General features: G+C 34.4%; 1 protein-coding gene across 1 annotated transcript in view; it reads right to left on the reverse strand.

The window, feature by feature from the left end:
* SKAP2 (src kinase associated phosphoprotein 2) overlaps positions 1–21,060 on the reverse strand; it is a 118,986-nt gene that overhangs the window by 78,216 nt on the left and 19,710 nt on the right. Inside the window, exon 4 of the mRNA XM_012571628.5 lies at positions 18,269–18,373. Coding sequence (XP_012427082.3) covers positions 18,269–18,373 — 105 coding nt within the window. The remainder of the gene's footprint in view (positions 1–18,268; positions 18,374–21,060) is intronic.

Here is a 21,060-nt window from a genome sequence, read left to right on the forward strand (position 1 = left end):
ATCTACAGAAGTAGAGCACTTTAAGACAATTAAATGATTTCCCTGCAGGCAATGTCTTTTCAATCCAAGCTAATGACATCATTTAAGGAGGATGGTCCATTTAACTGAAAGGATCTTTTACAAGGCAGACAGACAGAAGGCAATCCCGGAATGTTTTCAAGGACTTCCCATATTTCAGAATTATAATGGCAAAATGCCTACATCAGAATCTTAAACTCAAGCATTAATCAACAAAATGAAAGACTAATTTTATAAGAAAAATGTAATAAAACTCATTTTAAGAAGTTTTCCCTTCATTATTTTTTCCCTTAAAGGAACCAATTCTCTTCTAATGGTAATTATGCTGCTTCAGAGTAATGATAATACTCAGGCTGCTCAGTTTCAGGCTGCTGTTTTTAAAGTAAAGCCAAATCACTTCACTTACTTGCAAGTTGAAGAGTGACTTTTAACTTGCATAAACTTTTTCACCAGTTTATATAAGCTATCTACGATCTTTCAGATAGAAAGCGTTGTACTGTTGCCTCCAGAGTGTACTGTACTATTTTTGGTATAGTCTATATACCAGCCTTTAAATTGCACCACCACCTTTTCCATTAAAAAAAAAAAAAAAAAAAAAAATTCAAATGAGCCAGTAAGGGAAAACTCACAGTTTTAGTGTCTGTATCAGCAGTTTAATGCACTTCTGTAACTCCTGAGAAGGGAGAGGTGGTGTTGGGGTCCTAAACCTAAATGATTTTTCTGATACTGAAAAATCAAAGCAGGATATGCTATTTTTAAACAGTTAAAGAAACACCAACATTTTCATATTAAAATAATATTATTAAAACTAAGACATTATACAAAACTACAAACACCTCTTGTACTTCAGAAGGCAGCATCACTCTAAATCCAGCCAAAGAGTCTTTTTACCATTTACAATAACACTCAAAGCCATGGAAGTTGTATACACATTAGGATGACATCTCTTAATAAATGATGTGGTTCTGAGGACAAGGGGGAAAAAAGTTTACCTTATGTCCCCTTAATATCCATTTCAAATTGTCAAAAACTTCAGAAAGCTGGAACGTGTGAGACATAACGAAGAGATCTTACCATGTAAGCAGGAGCTAGAAAACGTGGAACTAGTCCTGGCTCTTAACCAGATTCCTTTCGCAATCTTGGGCAAGTCACAGCCACTTTGCCTTCACTGTTCCTCTTCATAACAGAGAAACAGTGTTCACATCCTTTCTAGAAATGCTGTGAAATGTTGTTGGAAAAAACCTTGTCTTTAAAAAGGGAAAAACATTTCATTTTCAAGCTTGCTGTGCCACTGATTTTTCCCCGCCGCATCCACACACTTTTTCAAAGTAATGTAAGTAGTTGGACAGAGGGAGAGAGAAGGGGCGGAGGGAAGGTTCCAGCACGTGTAAGACTGGGATGTCACATATGTACTGATTCCTGCATTTCAGAAAACTGCACGCTTTCTTCTGTGACTGCTATAGCATACCTTAAATTGACAAAGAAGAAAAGTTAGAACACCATGAAAGAGTATCCTTATGGTATACGGCAAGATGACTCTGACTATATAAATGAAATAGTTTTCAAAAAAAACCATTTTTTTTTATTCTAATAATGTTGTCTTCTTCTTTCTTCCTTTTTAAATATAAAATCATGTCAAGTGAAAATGTCATTTTATAACACATACTAATAGGTCATTGAAAATGGAGGGAGTTCCACCAACCCAAGTCAAAATTTCCTCAGTTTGGAGATGCACTATTTCAACTCTCACTGTGACTCAAAAAGCAAAGGAGCAATTGTAAAATTAAAGTTATTTTACTTTAAGGACCTAAACATTTGACACTCTACATCTTTCCCCACATAAAGAACACGTGTATCCTGAAGTGGTGAACAATTAGCACATCAAAAGAAGGCTGACTTTTAAAGCCTGAATGTAAATATGTAAACAATAATAAGACAGCGGCATTGCACAAAGTAATACTGTTGTATTCCTAACCACCTGGGCATCTTCTTAGTTGACAGTTATATTTCTAGTAAAGGAAGAAGATATTTCTGTGGACTTCAACAGCCACAAGAATTTAATTCCACTTTCTGTTACACACCTTCTCTACAATCTAGGTCCTCCACCAGTATATTTGCACATCTCCTTACAAACTTTTTTTCCCAGTTTTTGGTCTTATCCTGATTAGGTTTTCTGGAGCATGAAATTATTCAAATTCTTACATACAGCATAGGATTCTAAAACTGCCTTGATCCAATGAAAGTAAAGTGACATATGCAAAATACATTACCTCATTTACTGGCACTTAGCCAGTTTTCATAGCTTTTTTATTCAGCTTCAGTTTGTCCATAAACTGAACACCCAAAAGCATCCAACCAATCTATTATTACCAACAGAACTGTATCAAAAAAAAATTAGTCATTATAAAGATTCATTTTGATATTGTTTCACACAAAAGTATTTGCATCTATAACATGCTAATGCACTCTCAGATCTCCCCACACAGATTGAAATTCTCTAAAAATCATGTACTTTGACAACAAATTCTCAAAAACACCTGACAAAATGGTACTGAAGAACACCAACCAGAAAGAGTCACTGAGACAAGTAGTAATGAACAAGACACTTGAATCAACTTTTCATTAATTACCTATACCATTACATGCCTTATATCACTACCAAAGCCCATTTCTGTGCAAGATCAGAGGTATACTGAAAAAATAAAATTACTAATTGCAGTTCTATTTGTTCTGATTTCATTAGTATTATTTTATCCAACAGTACACGTGTTAGCCTATAAAACATACTGACAAGAGAGTTTGCCTCTGGATATGTAAGGGAAATACAACATATACAAGGATAACTCAGTTCAAAATATTTACAAATCACTGGTATATTATTTCAAACAATCTTAAAGATGAGGAAACTAACATGAAAAAGCCATCAGAGCTAGACAATTGACTCTCAGTCACAAAGTATTCATCAATAATTCCACAAGGACCATCAATGTAATTATCAGACCAAAAGGACAAATTATGGCCACATCTACTCAATAATAGGAACCAGAGTGGGTAGTTATGTTGTAACCACACTTTTCCTTATTATAATATTACCTTATAACAGCATTGTTCTCTTTTGTTTGTTAGAAGGGGAACCTAAGAAACAACCTAAACCACTCCAATTCTGAATGAAACAATTTTTTTCTCAGTTTTAAGGTGATTTTCATTTGTTTAGCTTGTTCAGTTTCATACACGTGATTTGCAGATTTTTAAATATTTTGACTCAACGGATCTGCTTTTTGTACAATATTTTCACCTTCTTGATTTCTATTTGGAAATTTTATTCATTAAAGGGTATTTTTAATTTAAGAACTGAATCATCGCTAATTGCAAATAGGGTGAAAAAATTCTCTACCTGATATTCCTAATCACTTGGGATTAGAATATCCTAAGAGCTTGGGAAATGAGAAGTCAGTTGAAAAAAGACTCACCAAGAGATTTAGTAAAGGCTCCCTTTCCAAAATACAACAAGCAGCTATTTGATATCAACACTATGTTATGAATTGCTGCACCTCATTATCAATCCTTGAAAAGGAAAACAAATCTCTCTCAAAATGTCTGCTTCCAAAGGACAAAGGCAATTAACAGGGGCAGGTGAAAAATAAAAAAAACAATGAAAGTGTATTAGAGTGACAGGGGAATTTAAAGATGCCATGTGCATTAGGTTATATTTCTAAAATTAAGGTTTAAATGCAACAAGAACTATAGATTCCTCAAACCTGTTCAAAGTTGAATTCATTCCAGGTTGAAAACATCCTGGAAGCACAACAAATCTGAATTAATTTCTCTTCTCGACATACACATTAGTAAAGGTACAAACCCTTGTAAACTCCATTTTAAAAAGGTAATAAAATGTTACTAATATAAACGTGGTAGTGTCTTCGTTATGGCCTTAGCGTACCCAAAAATGGACATAGCCATGCTGCCTTCAGCCTTCATGCTATTCAGTGTTCTGCATATTTTAAAACACTCCTTATTTCTACTCCTCTTCAGCTATGAAAACCAAAATGAACCACAATAATTAAATAAAATATTCTTTATATGTATTATGGCTATGTTCATACACAAGTCAGTCACCCAATATCTCAACGACTGGTAATGAAACTGAAAGCCTAATTAGCAAGATGAGGGGAATAACCCCAGCATTCTGGCCCACCTCCAGTATGAATAATTGCTTCTACCTATGCAAAATTCCCCCTGTCATTTCAATTAGGTAAAATATTCCTCACATCCTGCTCTTAAATTGCTGGGTATTGTTTATAGTGCCATTGTAAGAGCTGCTGCATTCTACTCTGGGTACAGCTGCCTTTTGAAAGTAATAACGTGGCATCTCCTACTTTTAGTTACTTTGTTCAAAAACCTTAGTTTTGCAAAAGGCTGTCCGCTATCAGAAAAAAGAACCAACCAACTAAAAGAAAACCCCAACACTAATTTATTGTGCATCTACTAATGACAGAAGTATAAAATCTGTGTAGAACACAGGGAACACATTAACAGGTACTGAGGTATAAAAATAAGTTAGTAAGGCATAAGCATCTTTGGCAATTCAGCAGCATAACAAGCAGTCACTTGTCACACTATGACAATTTTGAATGTCTCAGAAATTAAGCCAAAGCTAATACCTTCAAAACATCCTACCACTACCTTGAAATACCCTTTTAAAAACTCATATATATACACACAACAAATTTAACAAAGAAGAGAATGAAGTCAGTCATCAACTTCCAGGCCCTTCCAGGGCCTCCAAAACTATGGTTGTACCTATTCCTAGATTTTGCTTCCTGCTCAGCAGTGTGCACACCCTGAATACCTGTTCCCCAGAACAGCCACCAATTCATCCCAATGCTTTCATGTTGCCTCATCCTATATTCTCTCCAAAATTCTCTTAAAACCCTAAAATTTTTATTACAATTAATTTAAAATGACTAAAAAAATCCTAATTGAAAAAGGATTTAGAAGTTTTATAGATTTAATTCATGTTGATTGAAAGAGGGATGGTGAAGCTTTTTATTGCTTCACCAAGAGTGTTTTCTTGCTCTTCCCTTTTGAGTCTGAACTGACACTGAAATGGTTCTTAATAAGTAAATTTCAGAATGTTTACATTAGCCCACAGCCCTTTTATTGCTCACTCCTCCTTCAAAGTGCCCTATGCCTTAAAATATACAGTTTTTAATTTACTATAAAATCCACTTAGAAAGGTACTCACTGGTTTGAGTAATGAAAGGTAAAAGATATGTTTTATTTTGGAAAATGTGCAAGCAGATATCTACAGAAATTCACATTAACACTAACTGTACTTTCTATTTCATGAAACATTTCAGTAGCCCCATCAGCTATTTATTGTTATTTATTGTTATGGCAGTACGGAAACTTCCACAATAAAATAAAGACCAGGGGTGAAAAGAGCTGTAAAACCATAAAAAAAAAAAAGTTTGCTTCTTCCTTGTCCTGGCCTCCTAGAACTGTAAATCTTAGGCTTTCTTTTTCCTAAATTGTCTTCTTTCAAAGATTACCAGTGTTATAAATACCTTTGCCTTCTACTGACTAGACAATTTTCTCCTGTAGACTCACTTCCTGTGGGAAACGTTACGTCCAAAATTACACACACACTATTAGAATTGCGATCACTGCCACAATGCTGTTCAAGTATTAAAAAAAGCACTAGGAATAGAGCAGCTTGCAGTTTATCATTATCCTCTGTAAGAGGAATATCACTCTTGCACAGGAAATAGCAGTATACATATAAAAAATTATTTGAAAATACAGTAGAAAATAATTTCCATTAAGTACACCAGCTGGGGAAAAAGCTGCACACACCAATGATTAAGCATAAGTGTGCATCTGTCCTTTAAATATGCATAGCAGTAATAGCTTAAATGCAGTTAAAATCACGGCCACTATTGCTGCATATACAACTCTGCACCGGGCAGTGCTAAATTAAAAAACACCTCTGATAACTTTACAAAAGACAAAGAAAAAATTGGTTGTAAACTCCTCTGCATTGCAAAGATCTCTTTTGTCTGTCAATCAACAGAAAAGTATTATTCCACCATCACAAAAGGCAAACCTTTGGAGGCAGTATAGGTCTGTGTGTTGTGCAAATGTGCAGTTGCTAAGAAGCAAATATGCTTCTCCTCTAATCAAATAGCCCAGCTCAGCAATGCTGCTGGCTTGGGGCAAGAAGCAAATTCCACCAGCCACAAACTTAGAAACAGTCTTGAATTATTTGTTGCTGACCGCTGGCTGAACCCTGTCCTGATGAGCACCATCACCATTAGCCACTTCTCAGTGTATTCCATCAACCAATGGCAATAGCAGCATGCTACAGCTCAGGCTGCAAGGAATTGATCAAACAGGGTAATGAGACTATTTCTTCATGGAGGTTATTTTAAATGAATATAAATATTTTCTTTCTACATAATTTGCCACAAAAGGTCACTGAACTCCCTGCGATTCTAAAGAAAAATGCTGTTGTATCCCCTTTATATATTTGAGTTAGGATATAGCCAACAAACAATTCTGGGCATTTTTGATGATCGTGTAAATCTTAATGAGGTGGCATCCCAGACAATTGATTAGCAGCAACGTTCTATCTTCACACTTACTTATGAACAAAAAAAAGATTTGATGCTATTTTAGAAAATCATTATATACCCATGCCCTTAAAATCTTTCATATTCTGTGAAAGAGAGAACATATTCTGTGAAACTAGACTTTTGCTATTAACAATAGATCATGCATATTTTGCTATGCTTACCTTACTTTGATATTATAGTCTTTACTATAGATTCTTTCAACTGAACTCATATGCTAAAAATACTCACTTTGTGTCTGAGTCAAGTTACTGATGAGACCTCCATTCAGACACCCTGTCTGTCATAGCTGTTTTCTTTAAAAGGTTACTATAAAGAGATACCAGGAGATACTTGAAATTTAATTCAAAGGAACTGTTACAAAAATCCCATCAAGGCCCTCCGTGTCCCACACAAGATTTTTAATCCTATCATTTCCAGTGCTGGACAATTTCTCCAATGCTGAGAAAACATGTAAATATTTATTTAAATACCAGTCTAATAGCATTTTATTAATAAAAGCCTTACACTAGGATAGTACTAAGACTATGAAAAAGAAATAGTACTTAATATTTTCTACTTTTAGGGATAATAACAATATAAAAATATTCAAATAGGCCAACTAAATACAATGGTTCACGTGTGAGAATTTCCAATGTTACCTTGCATAACTTTAAGTAAATACATTCAACACAGAAGAAAATTTATATTTACAACCAGGGATGCGTATAATTCATTCATCTGAGACACAGCACTTAAAAATGCAGTTTGAAATATAAATTTAAATATATATATATGTATATTATATTATATAATTTTAAAAAATTTATATTTAAATATAAATTTATAATTTAAATCCTGTATATATATTATATAATATATATATATAATATATATATGTATATATAATATATATACAGGATTTAAATTAGTTCATCATCTTGCCCTGATTAATAGGAGTTACCTAACAATAGAACAGGTTTTGGATATTTTTTTAATTCACATATCATATTCAAAGGTTGGGTTGTTTTTTTTTTTAACAACATAAAATAAAAATGCGTAATCTGAAATTCTGTTCCTTTTATATGATTGGAATTCTCAGCTTCTCAGGCGTTTTTCTCCTTTAACTGAATGTCTCTCATCAGTATAGGAAATAATTTTTTTTAAAAAATAAACTAATAAGAATATTAATAATAATTACAAAAATAGTTTAAATCAGGGTTTTCCTCCTACTTCCCACTCATATTAAAATACTATTTCTAGAACATTCCTTTCTAACACTATCAATACAATCATTGTATGTTGTATGGCAGTCAAGTGCATCTAAGGCTGGAATGGAATAAAGAAACTCAGAAGTGTTTTTTTCTATTAAGCCACTATTTCTACATTTTTAAATCTTTTTCTTTTTTTTTTTAAGAAAAATTGACAGCAAAAATAAAAATGTAGTCCTGTGAGAAAAAAAAGAGGAGTGCTTTGTTGGCTATTTATTCAAAAATATAAAGCTTGCTATATCTGTATCACAGACCCTACAAATTCTTATTGTTCATTTATCATGTCTTTTAAATGTCAGTTTCCAAATATAAAAAGGAAATAATTCTACATTAATATTGAAGATGTTTAAAAAATTGGTGTGAGGACTATTAAAAACATACAAAACCCTAAGAAACTATTTTCAACATAGATGAAAGAAGCCAATTTATACATAAATCCTATTTTTTCCTCAAAGCAATCTTAATATGTTAAGTCCTAAATTCCATTAAAAAAAAAAAAAAAAGTGGTCCCTTACAATGCAAATAAAAAACTACATTCATTTGGGGGGCGGAAAAAATCAGCACCCACTCACAAAAGACGTCTCATCAACAGACTAACATTTGACAAAAATCAGTGGAAACAGCAAAAAAGCCAATACAACTTCCAGTGCCAAGGAGCCAGATGGCACTGCTGGAAAAATTATATCTACAGACTGGCAGCTTGATCCCATGATTATTGCCCAAGGGAGGAGGAAGAGGAAAACAAGAGGTATTTCAGTGTGATGGAGTAAATCAATTATCACCAGCTCACTACAGCATTTTCACATTATTTTTATACCACATTCTAAATATCGCTCAAGTGAATGAGAGCACTGGAAGATTACAGCAATCTTAGGCAGAAAAAAAGGTGTGCCGTACATTAAAAAAGCAATATGTACTTAAATATACCTCTGTCAACTGCATTATACAATTCATATTTCCAAATGAAATTTGCAGATATATTGTCAGTAAACAAGTAAAAACAAAGTTTTTATGGTTTTAATTTTGACGTGAAATTCCAAATTTTATCTACAAAGATTACAGACAAAACTATCTCTGCACTTTTCAATATGACTACATTCTTTTGTGTATTTTCAACTCTTACCATGCAGTTATTTCACATATACAAGTGCCAAGTAACAATTTTGCTAAAATATTTCAAATATCTTTGATCAAGAAGTTTGGGGAAGTCTCACCAATTATTTTTCTGATAAAATACAGTATTAAAGATAACTTCTGAAGAAGCTGTTAGAGAAAAATCAGTCTAACTAGAAGGAAAGCAATTCTAGAAAACTAAAAGACAAGTTTCCCCCCCCCCCCAATCTTCATATACATAATATTCAAATTACTAAACACAAAATAGACAGAATTATAAGAATAATGTCCTGTGAAAACAGGCAAGGTTAATATTGTTTTTAATTAGAAGTCAATGACAACACTTTCATTAACTTCTTTTCCAAAAAATGGTAATAATAAGGCCCATTTCCTGTGCCCATCCTTGCAAAAGAACACATCCTATTAACCAACAAAAAGACTTGGACCACCTTCACTTCACTTGCCTCCAACCCATTTTCATTTTTATTGCACAGCCATGTATATAGTCTAAATACCCTTCTGCTCGCATTCATATTATTTCAACACCAATCCTTTTCTCTTACCTCTTCAATGTAGAGCAGTAATGCACAAGTGCAGATATGTGAAGGACATCATAAACTAATTGCACCTGTGAATATGTATTGTGAGTATCATCCAGGTCCAAGCTGTGAATGCCCCATCTCTGGAGTGTTCAAGGCAGACCGAATGGGGCTTTAAGGACCTGGTCTAATGGAAGATGCTCCTGCCCACCACAGGGCAGTTGAAAATAGATGATCTTTAAGGTCCCTTTCATCCTAAACCGTTCTATGATTCTATGATACACAGAAATACAAAATTTGACAATTGAGTAACAAGGAAAAATTGTTTTATATGAAGGACAGGATATCTCTGAAAAGATATTATCAGGTTCTGATGTACTTTGCATTAAGGAACATGTGTCTAGATAGGCAGAGTAAATATAGGGAATCACAGGAAAATCTTGTTTAGAGCACAAGAGGTCCTCCTCCATTATGTAGTATAGGTTCATTCATAATTCCTTGCCCAAAAGGGGCTCAAAACTCTTTCTGACTACCAAAAATAGAGAAGACACGACCAAGATACTCCCAGGATATCACCCATCCTTATAGCGATAGTTAGTGATTAATAGGCTGTGGCTAATATTAGTTAAGAAATTGTAGTAATTTTAGCTCGGAGAAAATTCAACAATTTTAGTCTCCGACTCTACTCTTAAATCTTACTGTTGTACATAATCCAAGTAAACATGTATAAAAATTACTAGGGAAGTATCACACTAATACTGCTGAGTGATAGATGTCCACAGAAGTATGGCTCCTGCTGAAAATTTTTAAGCAGCGAACAATTACCTGCAACATCTTCTTGAGAAGGCCACTAATGAACTTGTCCATTCAGTGGATACCATAATGACTGAATCTACTATATGGGAGTTTTTTTGTAAACCCATTGAATAAACCTTTTCATGACACAGTTTTTACTTTTCCACTCAAATTTAATCTCAAAATTCACAAATATTAATCCACTGCAAGCTTGCTTTTATCTAAAAGGAAACAAACACAAATTCACTAAAATTAATGCCTGGGACTGCATGATGCCTGATAGAAAAGAGGCCTGTTTTGCTCTTGCTTAAAATCTACAGATTCACTTAGCACCTCTATGGAAAGTACTAATCAATTAATACACAAAAACAGGAACATTGGAAAAATCTTCTTCTGTTCATTAGGATTGATACACACTTCATGCATGCAATAAATTAAATATAGGCACAAATTCTTAATTACCAATTCAGAGAAAGAAATGCCAATCTTAGCTTGTACTTACGCTGCAAGGTTATACTTTTTTTTTTTTCTAACAGGTTCCTATATCCAGGGATTTCTAAAGCCTCCTCCTTGAGACAAAATATGAATTACCACACAGACCATTGTTTTAAATAGTTCTGATCTTATCTAAAACAAAGAAAACTCTATGATTCTGTAGAGCTTTTTCTCCCCAAGGTGTTTGTGACTACTACACAGCAGATGTTGAAGGTAGACCCATTTTTCTGTCGTACATGGTAGATCTCAGGAAGGAAAAGATGCCTCTTGCCTTGAATGCCAAGCAGCATCAATCTGCCATACTTGCTCTCCTCTGATACCCACCTCAAGGTGCCACTGGAGTAGTGTGAAACCATGCTATGACTGATACATCTTTCTGGTTCTAGGAGGAAAGGTGTAAGGAGCAGAATGGAAGCTGCCTTGCCACCACTGCTCGACAGGAAGAGGAATTACAAAGAAATCAGAGGGTAGAAATTCACTCAGTCAAGATAAAGCACCAATAAGGTCCTAAAATCATAATTAACTGCCTCCAAAACCTACTTGAAAAGCTTATTGCATATCCAAGAGGCAGAAGGAAAACCTCTCCTCTTCCTTTTTACGTCAGCTATTTGTGATGTATAAGAACTGAACCAGAAGAACATTAGGTCAACAAGCAATATAACATAAATAGAAAAATCTATTCACTTCAACTTTCTGCGCTTTTTTTAAACCATAGTATTGTTATATACCTTGAATAAAATTATGACCGAATATGAAAAATAAATGGGTTAAGCAGGTCATTATTTAGGTTTTTTGTTGATATTGTCCTATGTAGTGGAGGAGTATACATGGCTGTTTTGTTAGTGTTCAGTCACTGAAGAAACATAGATGAAATAAAATGAGCAACAAACCATGTCATCTCTCCCATGGGAGAAAGGTAAATGTTAAAAGAACACAGGGGTTTATTGTTTGATGGGAAGTTTTTCATCATGATAATTAGAAGTTCAAACATTTTAGTATAATCAATTTGTACACACTGTTAACCTACACAATGCCATTTTTAACTTTATTGTTGACTTTATTAAGGCCAAAATTTCACTTAAAACTTCTGCTTCCTATTAGAAATTATTCCCTTATGTTCTGTACAAATGGTTTAAATCAAATATAATTAGATTAGCTTCGCATATTTCACACACACTTTTTTTTTTAATGTCTTGCTTCCCTATCTAAGACATTGCTGCTATATGCAGTAGTATGGATCCTTTAAACAAAGCAGCAAGCAACCAAGCAGTTCAGTTGTTTGTTCTTTTCATAAGGTTTCAAAAGTACTTACATATGGAAAGTTGTAAAGATTCTATTCAGCCTTCAAAAATATTCATTACAGAGGGAAAAAAATATACTATTGCCATGTCTTTTATGGACAAAAGAGAGTTAAATGTCAACAGATTGACAGAGTTTAGGGTATGTATTCTCTCCTAGCAAGCAGAGTGCTGCTCTGGGACAAACTGTCCAAGGGACAGTGCAATTGCACCAGCAGAGATTTTTAGGAAAGATGAGACAGGGGCCCACCAAGAAACATCTCAGGCTGACTGTGGGTGACACATTGATTTCACTCTTAAGGTCTTTCCTATTCAACAAGCAGACGATCTTCTTTACAGCTTTTCACAATTTCAACAAAGTTAGCACCCTCTTCTCATGTGTTAAACAGAGAAGAGGAAATGGCATCTGGGAATTTACACTCATATGGTTGGTCCCACATGTACCAATATCCTTAAAAAACAGAATTTAAAAACAAAAGCTTCACATTTTAAGTTCCTCTCCAGTATGTTTTATGTTTCCCTGTGTGCCATCAGCTTGTAAAAGATTGTATTCTGGAGGACATCTAAACTGTCCATAAGTGATTCAGACTAAATTTGTAGTGATACATCCTTCCTCTGAAAACCTCAGCACACCACATCAGGAATTTTAGACTTCAATCTTCCTGTTTAAGATTGCACTGCTAATAAAAATTTATTACGTTGAAAGCAACATTTTTGATCATCATATTAGCTTTCTCAGCCAGAAATGCAGAATCATAATTCCCTGCAAAATTCTGACAAGAACTAGCAACCCTCAGAATAAAGTTAGCATCCCAAAGTCCAGTCTTTATGCATTTTCCACATGATGGGCTACTGCCCTCCTGCCAGTGCCTAGTAAGAGCATGAAGTAGAAGCCACCTTTTCTCACTGAATATTAGCTGTCCAAGTAAACCGAGATCTTACTTCCCCTCAATATGATCTTTTCTATTCAATCTTGAATATTAAAAGAGATATAAGGAATAATGGTTTTCTGCTTTCAGTGAGATATACCTATGAGAAAAACAAGACACATAAAGAAGTTTCTCATTCCCTTGAACGGCTGTCATGAACTTAAGTTTGTACCTCTCTCTCTCCAATACATAAAGTAAATAACTAATCTCCTACAATAACTCAGGTAAATTTCCAGTGCTGTCATCCCCAAGACAACCAAACATTCTCTCCATATACATGATTATGTTACTAAAAAGTAGTATACCAAGACAAGACTGGAGGGATAAGAAGGTAAAGGGAGAAAGGATAGAAATTTCTAGTTGTATTTTCCATTCTCCAACCTTTGATACCTTAGTTGCTAACAGTGCTTAACTGAGGAACAGTTTTTGCTTTAATATAATGCCTCAAAAATAAACTCAGTGCAAATGTAGCTGGAGGAAGTGGGAAAACACTTGTGTGTATGCACAAAGATAAAACCTTACACTGAACTCTACTATGACAGTATTCAAATTACTAGGCCTAAAAAATAGGAAAAATAAGCAGGGGGAAAAGCTTAATCCGGATTTGTATTTTAGACTTTACATGTAAAAAGAAACAGCATGCAAAACTCAGTCACACAATTTTTAATTCTCACTTGATCAAACTGCAAAACAGTAAGTAAATTAAGTAAATACTACAGATCATGCAAAATCGTTTACTCCAGCCTGCAAAGACTTATATAGAACTTTTCCAAAGAAACTACAAAGTGCTTTTCCAAATGAAAACAAAGTGCTGATACCTATTGCTTCATCCAAAAATTATAGCAAGAAAATCATGTTGCAGGAGGAATAAATTTTGCTCATTTTCAAGACTGCACTTTAACAACAAACAATTAAAGCACAACCCTTTCATTTACTCTTTTTCCTCAAAGTTCTCCAAGTGCCCAGTTTGCTTGCTTCAGCCCTACCTTCCTCTGCTTTAACTATGGGGAAATTTAATAAGATATTCTCAGACTGTTTAAAAATTTTCCACTAAAAAGTATCTTTTATTCATAAGCTGTAGCCAAATGTGATAATCTGAAGAGCATACAAGTCCCCAGACACATTTTTAGTACTTCTTTCATCCTTACCTTCTCAAGGCAACATTTCTAGACCTTCCACAGAAATAGTGATGATCTGAATTATTTCATCACACCATTCATTCTTTTAGATCCAGTAATTATCCAGTTACATACTCCCTGCAGAGCCAAAGCAACATGTCTTCTTTAGAGGTCCACTTACAAAGTCGAAGTTTCGTCCTTTAATACTAGTGACATTTCTTACTATAAAATCACTTTACCATACCATAAACCAAAAAAAGAAAAAAAAAACCCTATATATTATAAAAGAAGATTACAGCATTAGTAAACAGGAAAGTTTAAGCTTGCCATTGAACCTGTACTTAATAACTAGGAAACTTGAAAATTAAACTAAAAACATTAACTTTTTTTCCCAATTTACTTCTCAACCAAAAGTAAGTTGGTCTCCAACTTGAAAGAAAATCTTGGTATTTCAATTTTTAAATATTTTTATGTGCTTTGGTTTTTAACTAACCAAGACATATGTATTTCCCACTACATATATTCTTCAATATGCAGATGGAAGGGGAGTAAGAAATTACAAGACATAACACTGTTATACAATGTACTATACAAAAACCTGTCAGTTAAGTTGCAAGAAACCTAGTCATCAATAAGTGAAAAAATACCTCGCTCAAAAATCAATTATGTTGAGTCTTTTGTATAGAGAAGTAGTACACCTTTCAGGCAACTGGTATTAATGAGCAGACATGGCTATAGAATCTCCATCTGTTTTTCTGACAAAGCTGTGACTACTCCAGTCTCTCATTGAAATTCCATTAATCTGGTACACCAAGGACCAATGCGAAAATCAAAACTCCATCTAACCCTTTATCAGCTCACAATAACCTACAAGTGAACTCTGCCTGTTAGCATACAGCAAGTTATGATTTTGCTATCAATCAGGCTGTTAGCCAATAAAAAAAATCAAGTTAAGACCAGAGTGCCTGGCTGTGCTGTTTTGTTTGGTCTGTCTTGTTTTTCAGTTTGTTATTTTGTTTGGGGGTTTTGTTGTGTTTTATCCCTCTTCCAATTTCTGTAGGGTGTCTGGACATGTAAGCCCATGCATCATTCTCTTTCATTGTGATTTAATTGCTGCCAGCAATCAAGTCAAAGCATCACTGAAGTGTGCTTGAATTTCATTAGATGATATAACTTATGCTACTTTCCTACAGTACCTAATAAACCATAAAGAAACCAAAACACATATGGCTTGAGGGAATAACTGGAAAATTAGGTGGCCATTTGGGAACTGAGTGAACTTTTGAACCAGAGGAACAGAGAAAAAGAAATATTAGAAGGAAAGACAGACTTAGAATGCACACAGAGACGTGGGGGTTTGACCTTTTCAGTACCTAGAAAATTACATTAGCATTATGAAAAATACATATCATGTTTAGAGTTTATAATCCATCAAAGTTTAGATACTTTGTTAGTGCCTACCATAAGGTAAAAGTCAAAAGGACAACATAACAATCAGATTTGACAAAAGGCCTTTAGGTGACCTGTGCTAATTTAGTTATCCCATACTTATTGTTAAATGGATTATCCCTCTTGTAATTAATACACCATTAGACAAAGGTCACACAAAAACTCCAGGATTTTACAATGACTGTAACATACACATAATATACTAATTCTTTATCTGTTACCAAGTGTGTGCCTTCACAAATTATGTTTTGACAGTAATGCCGCAAAGTCAAATTGCGACACTTTCGCAAGTCATACAAACCATGCAGCCTAACTCAAGTACATAAAGAGAAATGCCTTGGGGCTTTTTAGCAGAAAATATATGTAGAAAGTTTTACATTAAAATGGACTCAAACATAAATAAAAACCACCTCAATTTGGTTACCTACAGATAGGGTCCTCTGTTAACACTGAGAGCCTAGATCTACACAAATCAGGTTTTAGATCTGTACACAACCCTGCTGAACTGAACTAGTAATTATAAAAGATCAAACATCTACAGACCATCTTACAGACCCAGTTTCTTGAGTAGGATTTAAATACTGAACATTAACAGACCACTAAAAAACTAAAATACAGTGTTAAGCCTCAACAAACCCATTTATGCCTATTAGAACTGAAACAAATGGCACCTCTGGGGATCAATTCACCTCTTATAAGGTTTTCCCAACATATATTTTCATACACAGGCTAGATGGCTAGACTGGAATGATGGATTATATATATTAAAATCAAAATGGTCTTAGAATGACACATTAGATATCCAAAGAGAAAAAGAGGAACACTGTATACTCCAATAAATTAAGTATTTACAGATAAAAATTTATCACCTTTTCTCAAATTTTCTTCATGCTACACTCCCACTAGGCAATTAAAGAGGATTTATCATAAAATATAGAAAGACCAGCAAGGTAAAATCACCTCAAATATAAAAAAATCACACCCTCTATATTTCTACCTCAACTGGTATGGATTAGTCAAAATATTGTTGAGCAGCTATTATACTTACTCTCGTAACTTCCAAAACAGGCTAAAAATTAATCACCCATCTGTACAAACTCATACGGTATTTCACATACTCTTGCATCAGCATTCTCCAGCCATTCATTATTTAGGTTGTAAACGTTATCACTTTTCTCTTGATTAACTGTTTTGAAACAATTCTATAATCACATCTCCTATTAAATAGTCATATAATTTTGTCAAATACTCTTTATGCAATCAGTACCAAGTTATTAAGTTATAATTAGAAATAATGATAAGATTATGTTTGTAAGCAAAAATAAATATATAGAAAGTTGCATTCATCTGTAGTTTTGAAAATTAGCTTGTGCTTTCTGAAAGCCATACTCAATTTGACTGATAATTACATTTCAACCAGAGAGCAAAAAGGCCTGGTTTTACTTTTTTTAAGTTGGTCATACTGCCAACATGTAATAAGCTCAATATTTTTTAAAAGTGTGATTATTATTGTTATACATTTTATAGAGTTCTGGACATTAAAAAAAAATGCATTATTCTGAATCAGTGGTTAGAAGGTTTATCACTTATGCATGTACTTGACTTATCCCTGTTCTGCAATAGACATAATTTTATACCTCATAAAAGCAATTTATGCTTCCAAAGGGAATAATTTGGATAATATAAAATGTGGAGTGGTACATTGCAGGAAGCATATTTTCATTCAGCAATTGTATTTTGAGATGGAGCTGCACAGTTTGATCATCATATCATGTCAGAAAACATCATTCACTAGCAAGTCTATCTAACTTCCAGTGCCACAAATTAATATACATCATTAATTTATTTGTACATGTACTTAATTTACTGCCATATATTATCCATAGAAGGTGTTTATATTATGTATACAATAAACTAATCTCAAAAATATGGACACTATGCTAAAGCAAGCTTGTTAAATGTTGAAATATTCAATTGTTCATGTCTTCAGAACAGTCACATTTAGCATTGAACTTAATGAATGCAAAACAAAACAACATGTAAAAGAGCTATGAAGCATAGACTTTTCCTACATGCAAACCCAAACTTAAAATTTATATAACAAAAACATCATACAAAACACTGTCTTAATGGAAGGAAACACTGTAGGAGTAATTAATTTAATATTTTATGAACCTATTCTGCATGGAGTTTGCAGAAAAATATCAATCACATAAACTGTTTCATTATTTATTAGATAAATAATACAGTACGCCATTAAGTTGCACAATAAAATTAAGCAAGAATCTGATAACGTTGAATTAACAAACAATTTGTTACTACAAATATTCACATTGGTTTAGCCACTGATCTATCTTTAAAAACATACGTATCTACATAAGATGCTTTGTTATCAAAAAACGTGAGTTGAGAAACACTGGAAATTTGAGACAGCTTCACTATGCTCTAGGACCACTAGAGAGAGCTCTTCAGTTCCTTTAAAGGTTCTTGTAAAGGTAAGAAAAGTGCTCAGCTGTGCCGCTTATCTGTTTATGTTTTCCAACACTAACATTCGCATCACGAGGATCCGATTACATCAGCTCATAGCAAACTGGCAAATCTAGTATTTTCTAAGGTAAACAGTGTCACATACCATCAGAAGGTGCTTCATCCTCTTTATCATACCGGTCAGATGCTATTGAGACGCTATCAGGAGGCGAAGAAAGAGAGTTCTCAGACTCCTCCTCATCTTCCAGCTCTGTAAAAGTCAATACACGTTGCTAGTTAAATAGTTTATCACACAAACACACAGAATAAAGTATTTGCGATAGTAAGGAGGATATTAATTCCTATCTGGAACTGAAAAAAATCCTACTTCTCATGGACATTGGCAGGCTCCAGCACAGCTGTGAGCGATGCCATTCTAAGGCTACCTTCTGACCCGATGTGCAAATGCTGCTGGAGCAGTTTCCCTAAAGCTGTCGTATAATGAACCTGATCCCAGCACTGCACAGCTGGCAGCTTCTCACGAGGGGGGAAAGAAACACCACAGCAAAGAGGCAGGAAAGAGAAAACACTGCCACAAGATAAAAAGGAGAGCACCAGGCTCAGAAGTTCTGCCTGTCCCAGACTGGGATGGAGCTGCAGCAAATTCCCTCCCAGGAAATGCCAAACTACTGTTGGCAGCAGTGACCTCTGCCCACTTTTACTTTTCTTCACTGTAATTAGGCACTGCCTTGCAAAACTCTGTGTGTATTCCTCCCATGAAACTAGAAGTGGAATTGCTGCCTGGCAGCACCTGGTAAGAACCTGTGGCTTAATGCAGCATTCTGTTAATGAATTTCTTGCCCAACTGAGAGCCCTGCTACAATAGATACAAAATCTACATAATCAGTTAATCTGCTGAACTTTGAGCAGTGTCATGCATAAGCGAGAAGGTCTAGGAAAGATATAGTGAAATCAATATTAGTTGAGGCTTTCACCTAATTAAGCAAAACTTCTTCCTGAAACTCAGTATATTTTCTCAGATATGTTTAATATGTCTAGGCAAAGAAGTGGGGGGGGAATAACAAATTACGTTGCTCCTAAAAAAACCAAATAAAATATCTGTGAAAACGAAAAAGCTAAATATGACAAAAATCATCTGACCAGAATCATAAATTTGATGCTCCTTGTTGATTAATTATAAAGTTGATTAAATAGTCCTCAAATTTAACCATAAATTTGATTAAATAGTCCTCAAATTTCTTGAAAATCATGTAACACTAAACTGTTCAAGAAATGCTTTTTGGTATATGCAAACACAAAAGGCTTTCCAGAGATATCCAAATATCCTTCTCTATCTATGTGTTCCTTTTTGGAGCACTGGATTGGAAAACTTACTTTTGAGAATCCAAAATAAACCCATGCATAGTGAATATATTCTTCTTCACAGATGCAGAAATTGCATTCATCAGTAGGACTGTCTAACCATGGCTGAGTTTTACCCCCTCCGATTTAATAATGGAAACACACAGAAAATTCAGAGACTATGACAGAAGGCTCCATGATTGTTTGTAAAAAACAGCAAGTTTTCCATGCAGTTAAAACAATATCTGATATTTGTTTTGCTAGAGTTCTTTTACATTAAAAGGTTGTCAAACACTAGCTAGGCTTTCCCTTCATTAATTTAGTATGCTTTTCTAAGGAAAGCTTCCTCCCAAGCTCCTATACCATTTAACAACTGCTCTGAACCTGAGCCTAACTCCAACCTATTTTTGACATAGTCCTCTCCCAGTAACATGCCAGTCATCGTGTTAATCTGATCAAAATATTTGCACTTCATCACACCTGTCAAACCATCAAAAGTAAATTATTTCTCTCTAGAGTTCACCTCTTCCTCCAAATAGAAAAACACAGAACAGATAGCACATTAACAGAAAATATTATGCCTTATTTATAACCAGCATGATCATATTTTACACTTAGATTCCAGAGACCAGATGCCTGTCTCTCTTTGCCTATATATATATCTGTATTAGATTATACACTCCATATAAAAAGAACAAACACAATATTCACAACCTATACAATGGTAAAATTCCATTCCAAAAGTTCCACTGTTTTCCTGTCCTAAACTTTTACTAGTACTAGAATGTATTGAATATATATGCATATGTCAGCCCTGTTTGTCAATCAAAAATGTCTTCTCATTAGCTATGCATAAACATATTATCATTGAACCCTCATGAAAGTGCCAGCATAAATTCAAAATACTAGGCTGTATTTCTAGAAGAAAACAATTCCAGAAACAACTCACTCCAGCACATATAATTCATGGGCTGAATGGCAAACCTTAGTATATTTGAATGAATAATACTTGTGGATGACAAGTAGGTAAGTATACAAGTAGAAAGAACATCTCCAGAGGATTTTGTCCCACTCAACAATACATAATTTCTTACGTAAGTTTGCAAAGCTGCACTGTTACCTTGCTCTTCCACTAAGTCGCCATATTACCATTTTCCAATTACACTTAGGATTTAAATTCAGTAAACAGTTGTGCTTTACTTTCAGATAAAAGCCAGATGACCTAGGAACTCAGGAATTTTTAATGCATACATATTTAGGGCATACTATATACCTATCCCAGATTGTGCTGGTTTGGCTTGGACAAAGTTTTTCCACAGTAGCTGGTATCAGGCTATGTTTTGGATTTGTGCTAAAACTAGTGTTGATAAAACAGGCATGTTTTAGTTACTGCTGAGCAATGCTTACAGAGTCAACACCTTTTCTTCTTTTCTTACACCACCACACCAGTGAGTGGGCTGGGATGCACAAGAAGTTGTGAGGGACACAGCCAGGACAGCTGACCCCAACTGACCAGGAGAACACTCCACACCATATGATGCCATGCTCAGCATATAAAGCTGGGGGAAAAAGAAGGACGTAAGCGACATTAAGAGT

This window comes from Taeniopygia guttata, chromosome 2 (assembly GCF_048771995.1).
Source record: "Taeniopygia guttata chromosome 2, bTaeGut7.mat, whole genome shotgun sequence".
NCBI lineage: Eukaryota > Metazoa > Chordata > Aves > Passeriformes > Estrildidae > Taeniopygia > Taeniopygia guttata.